This window comes from Bidens hawaiensis, unplaced genomic scaffold (assembly GCF_021521415.1).
Source record: "Bidens hawaiensis isolate Kalapana, Puna unplaced genomic scaffold, B.hawaiensis_p1.1 tig00005588_1, whole genome shotgun sequence".
Classification (NCBI taxonomy): Eukaryota; Viridiplantae; Streptophyta; class Magnoliopsida; order Asterales; family Asteraceae; genus Bidens; species Bidens hawaiensis.
Window position 1 is genome coordinate 117,885 of NW_027491362.1, and position 15,506 is coordinate 133,390.

At 35.0% G+C, this 15,506-nt stretch overlaps 1 protein-coding gene and 1 pseudogene across 2 annotated transcripts; both read left to right on the forward strand.

Annotated features, from left to right (window-relative positions):
• Positions 1 to 7,547: 7,547 nt before the first annotated feature.
• On the forward strand, positions 7,548 to 10,079 carry LOC143630172 (DNA repair protein RAD51 homolog). 2 transcript variants are annotated; one of them, XM_077099255.1, is made up of 9 exons: positions 7,550 to 7,719; positions 8,417 to 8,561; positions 8,654 to 8,764; positions 8,850 to 8,941; positions 9,035 to 9,129; positions 9,204 to 9,317; positions 9,414 to 9,543; positions 9,613 to 9,734; positions 9,816 to 10,078. In XM_077099255.1, the coding sequence occupies exons 1-9, from the start codon at positions 7,624 to 7,626 to the stop codon at positions 9,937 to 9,939; spliced, it is 1,029 nt and encodes a 342-aa protein (XP_076955370.1). In that variant the 5' UTR covers positions 7,550 to 7,623; the 3' UTR covers positions 9,940 to 10,078. The 2 variants fall into 2 exon arrangements, with proteins under 2 accessions (XP_076955369.1, XP_076955370.1); XM_077099254.1 differs by having other exon boundaries at positions 7,548 to 7,719; positions 8,850 to 9,129; positions 9,816 to 10,079.
• A 2,014-nt stretch (positions 10,080 to 12,093) lies between these two features.
• Positions 12,094 to 14,805, forward strand: LOC143630174 (beta-caryophyllene synthase-like; annotated as a pseudogene).
• Positions 14,806 to 15,506: the final 701 nt, after the last annotated feature.

A 15,506-nucleotide genomic window follows, 5' to 3' on the forward strand; every position in this document is an offset into this window, starting at 1 on the left:
CCTATCCCTATCGTTCACATATATTTTCTTTCTCATTAACATATATCCTTTAATCATACACTTTACCTTTACTAATCTTGCTTGAGCGACACATGGCATTCTTGAACTGGCATCTTCTTTCCTTTCTTACTTAAATCCCATTTTCTGTTCGAGTCTAAGCATGTAGGATGCTTAAATCTCTCGAACTTATGCTCTGATACCAACTTGTAAGGCCCCGAACCCGGTGACCCTACTTTAGCGTCGGATTTACTCATAAACACAGTTCTTCAAATCAGAGTTTATTAAAACTTTTCGCGGAATATAAAACATCAATCATTTGTTACAAAACATTAAATCTTTTCTTTGATACCATAACACAAAACTTTATAATTAAAACATCTTTACTTCTTTCTTCAGATGCCAGCCGTTCAATCCATGCCGTGTGTCATCCTCATGCTCACTCTATAATCAGCTCACCTGCGTGCATACTAAAAGTCAGCTACGCTGAGTGAGTTCTAGTTAATCGAACGCCATACAATACATACACATACATACATATCCGTAGATACATATCCATACTTCACTAGTTACCCTTCTGTTCTACATTCATACATGCTATCATACATACATACATACATACATATCTACAATCACTAACCTCAGTCTACCGAGAGTACGTTCATAGTTCACCGTCTATACCTGTACTCAAGGTCGTGAACACGTACAAGGTTCGCAGTCCTTACCTATGTTCACCATTTATGGTACGTACAAGGATCGCGGTCCTTCCCTATACCATAGTACATCCACAACACGTACAAGGTTCACAGTCCTTCCCTATGTTGCAACCTAATTCATAGCACGTACGAGGTTCGCAGTCCTCCCCTATGCTACAAATACAGCACGTATAAGGTTCACAGTCCTTTCCTATGCTGCAACCTAATTCATAGCACGTACGAGGTTCGCAGTCCTCCCCTATGCTACAAATACAGCACGTATAAGGTTCACAGTCCTTTCCTATGCTGCAACCTAATTCATAGCACGTACGAGGTTCGCAGTCCTCCCCTATGCTACAAATACAGCACGTATAAGGTTCGCAGTCCTTTCCTATGCTGACGCCTATCTACATTACGTATAAGGTTCGCAGTCCTTATCTACGTTTACATATATCATCTACTTCACGTATAAGGCTCGCAGTCCTTAACTACGCCATCACCAGCCGAGTCTATGTCCGACAGAAACTAGAGGGATTTGCCATCCTAACTTACTATGTCGAACGTAGAACTCACATGTCATTCGTGTACCTGTATACACATACTTACATTATAACATAAGAACACTCTAGGCATTCTTTACCTCATTCATTTAACAACCATACCCCTTGTCGTTACGTGCAATATCCGAAGATCGTTCACGCCCCGACAAGTATTCATTTGAAATATTCATACATCTTCGATATATAATATTCGTACCTTTATTTTTAACCTGACAGTACGCGCAATATCCGAAGATCGTTCGCGTACCGACAAACAATCATTCATATCTATCACACATATCACATATGACATACACTTATCACTTAGGATAAATGTATTAACAACACATCGAGTATGCACACAGCCCCGAAAACATAACAAGGAATGGGGCTAGAAACTCACCTGAATTCTGCTTCTTCCTCTGATATCTGTAAATCCCTTCTTTAACTGAGCTCGGCTGACTGTACAAGTTACACGTATCAATACTCGTCTGATCTAATCTGGTGGCCTAGTATTAGCTTACTTAACTTATCGCTTGATAACTTATTTTCTAATCAAACTTGGCTTTAGGCGAAGTTAACCCTCGGGCGAACTTGGCTTCAGGCGAAGTTAAGCCTCAGGCGAACTTAGCTTCAGGCGAAGTTAAACCTTAGGCGAACTTGGCTTCAGGCGAAGTTAAACCTTAGGCGAACTTGGCTTCAGGCGAAGTTAAACCTTAGGCGAACTTGGCTTCAGGCGAAGTTAAACCTTAGGCGAACTTGGCTTCAGGCGAAGTTATCCTTAGGCGAACTTGGCCGTAGGCGAAGTTACGCTTGAAGGCGAAGTTACGCTTGAAGGCGAAGTTCATCAGGCGAACTTAATCTTGCAGGCGAAGTTATCGCGCTGCAGATCTGTTTGCCCATAACTCCTTCGTTTCTTAGCCAAATAACTCGATTTTGGTACCCACGGAATCGTATGATCGGCGCCTACAAATCCCAACCATCAAATCGGCCTAAAATCGACGTTTTAGGGGTCCGATTTGGGCAGTTTGGGTTTCGGGTCCGGTTAACCCATCCAATCCTAACCATTTACAGTAATATAAGCTTTGTTGGATTTGTTCTTACCTTACCAACTCAGATCTATCAACAAAATCTCGGGTCTCGGCTTCGAATCTTGATCGGTTAGAATGTGTGTGTTAGGAGTTTTAGGGTGTAGGGTGAGAATGAAGATATTTTGGGTTTAGGGATATTTATATCCCTTAAATCCCCTTCTCATTTAACCCAAGTCCACAACCCGCATCCATTACCCAACACTAGCCCGATCCATACCAACTCCTATTCTTTTATTTATTTCCTGCTAACCCGAGTAAACTTCCCCTCTATTATTAAATAATATAATTAATATTATCTTGAAATTTCGGGATGTTACAAATAGTACAAGGGCTTAAAATATAAAATTCTGGTTTTCTGTCTGGTCGCGATACGCGACGTCATAGAAGACAAGCCCATCGCATATCGCGATGGGTATGTTTTCAAAACCCAAGAAATGGGAAGACGGCGATACGCGACGAACTAAAAACCCAACGTCATCGCGATACGCGATGACGAGGTCTGACAACGTGACACGTGTCCCGCCACGTGTCACATGGTGGCACCATGTTCCTGCCACGTGTCACCACGTGGCATAATGGCATGACATGGTACACGTGGCATAAAGCCATGATAAGGTGACACGTGTCACCTGGTGGCATTATGTGTTGCCACGTGTCACCACGTGGTATCGTGTCCGCCACGTGGCGATCCTAACGATAACTCGCCATGCATGCATCGCGATACGCGATGGCATGTTCAAGGGATCATCGCGTATCGCGATGGGTCCCAGATCAGCCTATAAATAGGGGGTGACCAACATCATTTGTCACACACCATTTCACACACTTTCTCTCTCTAAGATCTCTCTAAAAATACCTCGATAAACGTGTACCGACCACCTCGTTTTCCGTGACCATAAAACCACGACATCTTACCTCGTAATCCGTAGCAATAAACCAACGAAACCCCGACATATCGACGTCCCGCCTCGAAGTACGTGCCGACCCGAGACGACCCGACGTTCCGCCTCAAAGTACGTGCCGACCCGAGACGACCCGCTCCAAAATGCATCCGACGAGGTGTTGATCAAGATTCTCGATATACGTGCAAGCGTCGAAGTGCTGCCCATGAGTTTAGAAAATAATAAGCCGAACAAGCTATGCATAATGCCCGAATAAAATATGAATAAAATAATAAAGGCTTAGACACTGGTCAAGAGTATAGTCTATACCTCGAAAATATACAAAAGAAAATAAAGGAAAGAAATTATATAAAGAGAAAGATATAAATATTATTATAGATTTCAAATAATAAATATGAAGAGAAAGAATAAAGAAATAATAAAAGAATCTTTATTAATAAATAAAGATAAGAATATTATATATTGTTTATTGTTTATAATTATTAAAATCAAACTAAATGATATACGTTGTTGGAAAACACAGATTTTAGCAACGAAAACATGACGGACTAAAGGTCTGAATATGAGAATAAAAGATATATGAGTTGAACTATAAGTTCAAACATACTATAAAAGAAAAGGAAAAGATGGAAATAGAAAAGAGTTATAGTTGATAATATTATTTAAGTTATTATTCTTAAATAATAAGAAAATAAAAAGATACGTTTCTTAATAAAGAAGAAACGTAGAAAAAGACAAGTTAAACTTGAGGTTTATCTTGTGAAAGAAACGAAAAGTAAATAAGTTAAAAGAAAGAATTTTAACTTGAAAAAGAAAATAAAGAAATAATATTTTAAACTAAAGGTTTAAAATAAAGAAAAGATGTTTTGAACTAAAGGTTCATAAATAAATTTAACATCGAGGTAAAGATTTTACAAAAGAGACTAGAGGTCTTAAGCCGGATTGTATATCCGACTAACAAAAAGTTATACTCGTACTATAGGTGTGAGATAACAAAGAAGAGGGAAAGACCCTCGGACAGTGTATTGAAGCTGATCCAAAAGAGAAGGCTATATTCGTACTATATGTGCGAGATAGCAAGGGAAAGACCCTCGGACGGTGTTGAAGCCGATCCCAAAGCGAAAAGGTGAATACACCCCCAAATTTTTATAAACTTGTTTTCAAACGAGTTAAACATGTTTTGTGAAAATTGTTTACAAGGAACTACGTGTTCATAAAACCATTATAAATGAAAGTATAAACCTAGCCCTCAGGCTGTGGTATACATATGTCTGGATCCTTACATAGGTGGTACTACGCGATGGGCACATCGCACCACCCTGATTGTAGGACGCTTTCCCGCGGGAAGTACGATCATTGTGTATATTTACGGGTACTTAACTAAGTCGAACGCTGCGGTGTTTGCTGAGGTGACCTAGAGTAGAGACTTGAATTTATAAATGTGTTGTTTTAGCTTTGTTATTTCTAAGCCACGATGGGCCGAGGCAGGCGTAGCCTCGAGGGGTAATAAAGTAAAAGAAAATATTTTAGCGTCAGCGTATTCACCAGCACATCGCTGACGTAATTTCTAACATTTCAGGTGATTAAAGTATCAAGAATTGGAGTCATTCATAAAGTGGATGTTCGCAAGGTATAGATGGCTCATTGTTTTAATTATTTAAAAGATTATAAATAATATGATTTGTAAAATCAAACGAGGTTTATAAATAAAACGCTCGGATATTTATTACCTGAAAAGCTTTTCAAATAAATTAAATATTATTACAAAATAAAGATTTATTAATAAAATGTTTCAAAAGAAATATTAATATTTTTTTATAAATAAAGCTTTATAAGTAAATTAATATTTCAAAATACTAATACTTTTAAAATACTTCCGCTAAACTCTGATACATTTACAAAACCGGGTACCAACTGTTGGTCACACGCCTAGGCCGTAAGTCGGGGTGTGACAGTTAATAGTGAAAATATGGTATTGGATTTAACACGAAAATGAAGATGAAGCTAGTGAAATTATGCTCGTGGTACTGACGTACACATTGAACATGAAGAAAATCCCGGTAGAAAAATTAATGGTGTTGGTATGGACACGAAAGAAAATTATGGTGTTAGTATGAAACATGAAAAAGAAAATTATAGTATTGAACACGAAGATCAAGTTAAGACAAAAAAATTATAAAATTTGTGTGTTGTTATGATATCACATGTGGTACTATCATAAATAAATATCTTGAAGATTGTATAGAAAATTAGATTTGTTCAAATATTTCATCTTGATTCTTAATTTAGATCATCAATTGGATTCCTCAACGTCTTTGTTTGTGATTTTGGTGGGGATAATAATCAATAACTCTTCTATGGGTTAAATATTGTTGAAAACTAGTTTGAGCCCGTGCTCCACACAGATAGAAAATATACTCAAAATAAAAACTTATTATATTTAATACGTGAATTCAATTATTTCATATAATTAATTTTTATTTATGACTTTTTTTATTAAGTTTTTAATATATTATGCACTATAATTTTAAGTTGAAAATCTAATATTGTGTTTGATTTATTTAAAATAAAACATTCATACCGATATTGTTATATTAAATATTGTGTATATAAAAAAATATTTATAACAAAATGTTTCACAAATTTAAAACTAAACTTACAAAGACTAAGGTTTTGTTGAAAAGAAAAATAACTAAAAATACATTTTATTTTAAAATAAAAGGAGAAACGATAAACAATCTTAAATGGTTGTGATAAAAGATATGAGAAGACAATGTGATTATTCTGAATTATGAAAATGTTAACAATTAAATATAAATAGGGTTTAGAACCCGCGCAACGATAAAGAAAAAAGCGATTAAAAATGTTAACCGCCATTAAAAACATAAATGAAGATATACAACCGCAAGTATAAAAACACTTGACATGTTACGCGTTACGGTAGGGTAAAAGCCAATTTCCGCTAAAAATGTTATATACATTCATGTTGTTAAATTACAATATTCGTTTCATGCAACAAATGAAACATATCTATATCTGACAGCGGTATAGAGTTCCTCTATGCTACTTCGACGCTGGACTATATCTGCGGGTGATTCTAGAAAACCGTGGTATACAGTGGTATCTATATATGCGGGTGATTCTAGAAAGTTGAAGAAAGAGAATACTAGCTTGAAGAATGAAGTGAAACGTCGATCAGACTTGTATGAGGGTGATGCTAGAAAATCGAAGAAAGAGAATACTAGCTTGAAAAATGAAGTGAAACGTCGATCAGACTTGTATGCGGATTTGGTTCATGCTAGGGATGAGGCCCATGATTTAGTGACTCAAAAGCATCTGAAATGGCTTTTTGCTGCTTCAGACAACCATGTTATTGGGGGTATTGAACGTGGTTGTTCGCTATTTGTCTATTCAGTACGGAGAGCTTTGTTGGGTAGGTTTAAACCCTTAACATTTGTTTTCGCTTATCCTATGTGTTTTCCCTTACATATACTCTAATCGACCTTTTCTGTAGATGCTTCGTATGGCAATGAGGAGGTGGATGCTTTGCGAGCTTCTATGGCTAATTTGATGGATCGATAAGAGTTGGTTTTTTGAGATGGGAATGGAGCGCTTTGCTCAAATGGTGAAAAGTTGTCCAGATCTCATCAACTCTTTGGGGAACCTTTAATAATGTTGTGAACGGTTCTTGTTATCAGGTTGGATTGGTGAAGGGGTACTAGTGTGATAAAGCCAAGATCCCCTTAGATCAGGAACTCGGGTATAATCTCTCTGCTAATTTGGAGACTGAGGTTGGTTATACATGTTTAGGGTTTATGATGCAGAAGATAAAGTATTACTTTGGAAGATGAAGTTTTACGTCGGACGACGAAAAAATTGAAGTCAGACAACGAAAAAAACTTCTTTGTTCGTCAGACGACCATACATAATGACACGTGATGACTTCTGGTATATTTAAATAATCAGCCGGATCAATTCTTGTTTACTTGGGATCCGACAGAGAAATATGGCTATTTTGGGTATTTTTTCGAAATAATGGCTGAATTTGGAAAGGCTGGTAAAAAATGGTTATTATGACTAGTGACTTTGGTGGTTTGAGCATGACAGTTATACGTTTTATGTATCAAAAAATAGAACTGATATACTATAGCCTCTTGATTTTAGTTATTATAATATATATATAAATTTGCGTAACTGCCGTAACACATATTTTTTGTTAAACATGTCTTATCGTGTCTAAATAAATGACTATTACGAATCTTAGAAATAAATAAATAAAAAAGTGAAATTGAAATCTGGAATTCTTCTTGTGTACGCCTTAAATTGGCGCCTGGTACTCTCTTCAAATTCATCATTTGCTTCCACTCAAACCCCAACACAGTTTCTTCTGAAATTAACCATGGAGCAGAGGCAAAGAAACCAGGTTCAAGAACCACAACAAGATGAACAGTCAGACGATATGCAACATGGCCCATTTCCAGTCGAACAACTTCAGGTTATCTCTTCAATCTAGGGTTTCATGATATGGGTTTTCTTTCAATTCGAATAATATTATTTCATATTCTTGTTTTCGTTGTTTCGCCCAATTCAAAATTGGCAAATTAAGGGTTTGTTTACCGAAATTGAGGAATGGGTATTCGAATTCAACTTGATAACTGTTTGATTTTGTACAAGAAAGGGTCTTAATTTCTATATGGGTTCATGGTTTTTTTTGTATCGAATTTTAATGTTAGGGTTTCAGTTATATCATGTGTTTCTTGATGGGGTTTTCAAGATTTGATAAATTGGTTAAGTTAGATTTCTGGGTTTTCGATAAAGATCAAAACCCACAACTACATTTAGGGTTTTTAATAGTTTGCCTTGTTACCAACATTGATGGTATTTAGTGTACGGTTTGGTCCGGGTCGGTTTTGGACTAAAACTGAACCAAAAACAGAAACTTTGGTTTTTGAATTTTGAGAACTTTTTGGGTTTGGTTCTTGTCATTTGAACTTAAAAAATATTGGTCGAAACCAAAATAATGTTTTTGGCTAAATCATTTTGTTAATTTGTGACTAATTGATTATCTTACATTTGGGCTAAAGTATTTGAGTCTCATGTTTATTAAATTATTATAAATTTACTTAATAATTTGCTTCATTACCAACATTGATATTTCATAAAGTAACTTTAATTTTAATTAAATTCTAAAGGCTTCTGGAATCGCTGCGCTTGACATAAAGAAACTGAAAGATGCTGGCTTATGTACAGTTGAATCTGTAGCGTATTCTCCTCGTAAAGAGCTTCTGCAAATTAAAGGAATCAGTGAAGCTAAAGTCGATAAAATTGTTGAAGCAGGTATGTCAAGATGTTAATTTTTTTCTTTTTATGTGGTGTACTTATAGTGAAATCTTTGAAGTTAATACTCGTTTCGTTTTTCATTTGTACAGCTTCAAAGTTGGTCCCTTTGGGTTTCACCAGTGCAGGCCAACTTCATGCACAAAGACAAGAAATAATTCAGATATCTTCAGGGTCTACAGAACTCGACAAGATATTAGACGGTACGTATCTTTTAGTGTTATAATGGTCTTAATAAAACACCTTACAGTTAAATTATTAGCATTGCATCGTTTGTGTTTTGATTAGGAGGAATTGAAACCGGATCTATAACTGAAATATATGGCGAGTTCCGTTCCGGGAAGACTCAGCTTTGTCACACTCTATGTGTAACTTGCCAAGTAAGAATAAGTATTTTGATTATTGTGTATTTAACTTTCACAAAAGATTGCAAATACGCTAACTTTTTTTTATTTTTTTATTTTAATCTTCAGCTTCCACTAGATCAAGGTGGCGGTGAAGGGAAAGCTATGTACATTGACGCTGAAGGTACATTCAGGCCACAAAGACTCATACAGATAGCAAACAGGTAATCAAGATCAGCATGTTTTCGAACCATTTTTCTGTACATATTTGTTTATACATTATGTCATCATGTTGCAGATTTGGGTTGAATGGTGATGATGTATTGGAGAATGTAGCATATGCAAGAGCTTACAACACAGATCATCAGTCAAGATTGTTGCTTGAAGCGGCTTCCATGATGGTTGAAACCAGGTTTGAAACTTTGAATCGTTTCTGAGTGTTATATTAATGATAATATAAGTAAAGAATATTGTAAGCATAGCGGCTAAAGTCTGATCTCGTTTGAAGGTTTGCACTAATGATAGTGGACAGTGCAACCGCCCTTTATAGAACTGATTACTCTGGTAGAGGTGAACTCTCAGCGCGCCAAATGCACCTTGCAAAGTTCTTGAGGAGCCTTCAGAAGTTAGCCGATGAGGTAATATTAGATAGTGTTTTACAAAATGTGTATCCAAACAGCCCCTGAATGTTGTCTTTTGTTGTTTAGTTTGGTGTCGCTGTGGTGATCACTAATCAAGTGGTGGCTCAAGTAGACGGTTCTGCCATGTTTGCTGGGCCTCAAATCAAACCGATTGGTGGTAACATCATGGCTCATGCTTCTACAACCAGGTATGCTTATGTGCTACAAATGGTGGTTACTTTTAGCCATCAATGTACTTAACATGGGTCCTGCTCGTATGCTGACAACAGGTTAGCTTTGAGGAAAGGAAGAGGAGAAGAACGGATTTGTAAAGTAATTAGCTCCCCGTGTTTAGCTGAAGCCGAAGCAAGATTTCAGATTTCTACAGAAGGTGTTAATGATGCCAAGGATTGAAAGCAAGCTATATGGTTCTGTTTTAAATTCGAAACTTTTGTGTGATAGTTGTGATACAATAGTTTGAGCTCAATAGTTTCGAGCGAAATAGCTTTTGATTCCAGTCATCTCTAAAATTTGACACTTTTGTTTGAGAATTCACCATTCAAAAGAGTTTGAATGGTTACAAGTATACCAAGAGTTTGGATCAAGGTTTAATATCCATTGTGGATTCTACAGTTGACACAATATAGTAATTACACAAAGAGGTTAACATGACAGGTTTTTATGTGGACCAAAGGTTTGATGCATAAGAGTACATGATGTTAAAAATGATAATGGTGAGTGTGAAATCAGATGTTTTAAAATTAAGCAGTCCTGTTGGTAATGAGATTGTTGGGGTTTTGGTAAGTATAATAGTATATATATGGATCGAACCAAGTGTTTTAGATCAACCAGTTTTTTTTTGTTTTTAATAGTCGTGCTTCATCAAAAGTGTTTGTTAGTAACTTGTAATGAGGCTTATACTTTTGGTCTTGCAAAACTATGCGACTTGTAATGCGACTTATACTGGATGGACATTTCAACAAGGAGGCACCCTCAAGAAATATTCATTAGTGTTGGTCATATTTTTTGTGTAGTATTTATTAAATGGAATAAATAAACTATTAAAGCCCCCCTCAAGATTTTTTTAAAGCCTTTACAGGCCCAAATGTGAAATAAACCAATTACTTGGCCTCATGTAATGTGACACAAATTTCTGAAATCTCACGTCACATGCGAAAATCAAATTTATCATGAAATTGGCTTTTCACTTTCTACTCACGAACTTCCAAAATCGCAGGTCCAAATCCTAATTGAAAATTGTAGGTCCTAAATCGTTGATCGCACGCGGCACGTCTAAATCCATCATCCAAAATTGCAGGAACTTTCAAAATCGCATGTCAAAAAAATTGCAAGTCTAAATATTTTGTAATTTTGATCATTTGTTAATATGTAGTGAAAATTATGATTTTACTTATAAAAAACAAATAAACACACAGTTTTACAGTTATGAGAAAAAGAAGTTATAACAGTTGTATTATGAAATTTTTTTAATTAAATCGGTAAATGATAGTATAACTATTAACAAAGAATATAGACATTTTAGTTTAAAGTTAAGTATGTAATATATTTTTCCAAAGTTCTTTAGAGGTATATATATGAAATATATCATTTATTCTTTTGTGCTCAGTTTTTTTCTTGTTTCTCCCAAAATTTATATTAATGATTTTAGATTAAAAGAAACTGATATAAATTAAATTTATACAATAATGATAAAGAAACAAAAAAAAGGGGGTGTGAATGACCTATCCTATAAGACCTTTTCACAACCAAGAGTTTCTTTTTCATACATAAGCGACTTAACTAAAAGAGCCAATTTTTCATAATAGTATTACTATTTTAGAGTTGGCCACACCAAGTAGAATTTGATGAGTCATACTGCCCATTTATGGAAAGGTTAATGTCGCTATATTTCCAAAATAGACGCAATATTTTAGACTACGAGTTTCTAGACATTTCCTTTTTTGGTTAACCAGGGGAACCACATCTTAAAACCAAAGTAATTTTTTTTTGACACAACACAAAATATTTTTGTTAACAAGTTGTAGAGAATTTAGTGGAAAGAATGCTGTTTATATATATAATCATTGTTCCCTTGTTCAAAACCCTAAACCCATGCATAAAGTCGCAGTCGCTCCAAACGACTTCATCTTGAACGAGGCAACATTCATTAAAAGCTGAAGTTGCATAATATTTGTCTAAAAGTCGCTACTTTTACAACTTATATTTTATAGACAAAACATACTATGACGACGTGAGATTTGCGTAAAGTTGTTACAAATAAATCGATGGGCAAATTGCATGCAAGTGCACTTTTTTATTCAAGAAGAAACAATTTTTTTTATTATATTTATATTTCTATATGTTTAAAAATAATTATATTTTACTCTAAATAATGGGGAATAAATAAATAATGAAATCTATGCTTGTGGATCTTTATCAAAGAAAGTTAAAATTTCTTTATCATAATCTCATGTTGATCTTTTAGGTGTGACAAGTGCAAGACAATCCAATTCTATAAATAGTGTTAACTCTCCTCTATGTTAAATGCCTAAGTGGAAACATTTCATCATGTCTAATTCTATCGAACAAGATGAAGTAATTCGCTGGAATGCTAATTTTCCTCCTAATGTTTGGGGGGATCAGTTTCTCATCTATGACAAGGTACAAAATTAATACCAGAGCTTAATTAATACAATGGTTATGTTTATTTAACAATAATAATCCAAATTGTAAATACCGTTTGGATGTAGCAAACTGAAGAGCAAGTTGAGGTAGAACAAAGAGTGAAAGACTAGATGGAAGACGTGAGAAAAGATATCGTGTCAGTTTTAGAGTTTCCAACGGAACACACACATTTGTTAAAACTCATTGACGAGATCCAACGTCTTGTTATAGCCTATCTTTTTGAAGAAGAGATTGATCAAGCCTTGCAACATATGTACGACACATATGGTGATAACTGGATGGGTGGAAGCCCTTCTCTTTGGTTTCGTATCCTACGACAACAAGGCTTCTATGTATCATGTGGTGAATTTATAATTAAGCATGGATTCAGTTAATATTAATCATAAAATAAGAAGCTTATGATCTTTTATATGAATTGAAACAGACATTTTTAATGAATACAAAGACGAAAACGGGTTTTTTTATGGAATCTTTAACCAATGACGTCCATAACTTGCTTGAGTTGTATGAAGCGACATATTTAAGAGTGCATGGTGAAGTTGTACTAGAAGATGCTCTTGTTTTTACAACAACCCATCTTAACAAAATCGCAAAGGATCTTAATGAGACCAACACTGCATTATCTACCCACATACAAGAGGCATTAAAGCAACCTATACGAAAAAGGTTGCCAAGACTAGAGGTTGTGCGTTACATTCCTTTCTACGAGCAACAAGATTTTCATAACAGGTCTTTACTTGAACTAGCCAAGTTAGCGTTCAACTTGCTTCAATCATTGCATAGGGAGGAGCTGAGCCAACTTTCCAGGTATACACGTAGATCGCCTACACATCTTATTGATCGCTCTACTTACTTTCGTGAATAACTGAATACATATCAAAATTACCTTGAATATATATTCTAGGCACCTTCCATTTCCTTTTAAACTATTATTGAAGATTTAAAAAGAAAAAAAAAACATATACATGCTTGTTCATGCATCATCATCAAGTGTGCTAATTTATTGTAGATGGTGGAAACGTCTAGATGTCCCAAACAATATACCTTATACAAGAGATAGATTAGTTGAATGCTACTTTTGGGCACTTGCTCTGTACTTTGGGCCAAAATACTCGCATGCTAGAATTTTTTTAGCAAAAGTAACCTCTATGGCAACGATTCTTGACGATACTTATGATGTTTATGGTACTTACGAAGAACTTGAGATCTTTACTAAAGCTATTCAAAGGTATTCGTGTGCACTATATATCTAAATTATGTATAAAAACATAAGTTCGACTAATGAGACTAATCATGGAAGCCACTTGCCAGGTGGTCAATAACATGCATAGATATGCTTCTGAAATACACGAAACAGATATACCAAGAACTTCTTGATGTTTACAAGGAAATGGAAGAAATCATGGGGAGAGAGGCATATCGTCTTAACTACGCCAAAGAATCCATTAGTGTTTTGTCTTTCATTTGAGGATCATAATTACACACTGAAAGAACTGAAATTAAGAACAAAATGACATTGGTGAATGATATTTTCCGTGTATTGGATAACTGAAAACAGATCCCGTCATACATAGAGATTACACTAAAATGATAATGATAAAACTAACCAACTAATGATACTGTTATAAAAATTAGTAACCATTGTATTCTTAAACAAAAAGTAGAATAATGACTAACAAACATAAATAAAGATAGTAATAATTACTATGCTAAAAACTAAAAAACTTTTGGTACATGTGAGTGACTATTATACAGATGAAAAAGTTTATTAGAAGCTTTATGATGGAAGCAAAATGGGCTTATGAGGGGTATGCACCAACAGTAGAGGAGCACATGTCACTTAAAATAGTGACAAGCGGATGTTACATGCTTATAGCAACATGTTTTGTTGGCATGGGTGATATGGTGACGGACGAGACTCTCAAATGGGTTCTCACACATCCTCCTCTTGTCAAAGTTTCAGGTGTAATTGGTAGACTTATGGATGAACTTTGCTCCCGAAAGGTTAATTCATCGAACTTCTTTATTCACTATACGTACTAAACAATTTGTTTGTTGCTGGTTAATGTCTCTTTTACAAACAAAAATATTGGAATATAGTAAACCATGCCTGTGAGCTCGATACTAAAACCTTCAATACTATATTCCAATAATAAATACCAGTCGGTTTTTATGAAATCTAGCGCATTTGGAATAGTGGTGGATCCAAATATCTTTCTTGATCGATTATGGATATTCGTTTGGTGTTCATAAATCTGTCATGTTCGTATGAGATGCTAGCTATTTATTACTTTACTAAAAGTGCAGGAAGAGAAAGAAAGAAAGAATGTCGCATCTACTGTTGATTGTTACATGAAGCAATATAATGTCACAGAGGAGTATACTTGCAACGTATTTAAAAATCAAATTGAAGATGCATGGAAAGATTTCACTCAAGAAACCTTTGTGGGTAAAAATGTTCCAATGCCTCTAAAAATTTGTGTCATCAACTTGGGACGGATTGCCGATGCTTTATATAAAAGTAAAGATACTTTTTCGCTCCCGGGAGAAGAAATAATATGCCACATCAAATCTTTGCTTATTCATGGACTTTAATCGGTCTCTTTGTCTTCTTGATCGATAATGGTTTAGGTTTGGCAATCTCAATAATGAGTAACGTCATCTCACGTTGCTTACTTTTCTATTATTGTGAAACTTCTAGTTCACTACAAATAATTTGTCAATTAAGTTAGTTAATAATATTGTGTATTTGCCAAAATTTCAACATGCATGAGTCATAATGAAGTAACCAAGTAATCGATAGCAACTGACCTCGTGCCGTTTTGATAATAACTTGCATGTGTGTCGTTATTGTTTTGGGCGCTCAAAGATTTATTTTTTGGAATTAGTGTTGTTGCCTTTACGAACTTAACTAAACCCGACAGAATTTGCGGAATTGTATCGTCGCAACGCGGGTGTTAAATTTTTAACTTTAGTGTACATACCATCGGTTTGTTTAAAAATTTTTATTATTTTAATTTTTGCGTATGTTTTGTCCCGCAATGAGTATGATTTTTTTTTATTTTTCCGTTCACCAAGTTTTTTTTTTATAAATATGTCAGTATTGGTTTTCTTTACAATGTTAATTTGTTGTATTTGGGCATTGGCGAATTTGTTTTTTGGTTTAGTTCCGGTGTCATAACCCAATATCCATCGAATTCGCGTCGACTTGCATTCGTAACATGCGGGCTTTATTAACCGATTACACTTCATATTAAATATATTGTTTTATTGTAAGTATACAAGTACCAATACTA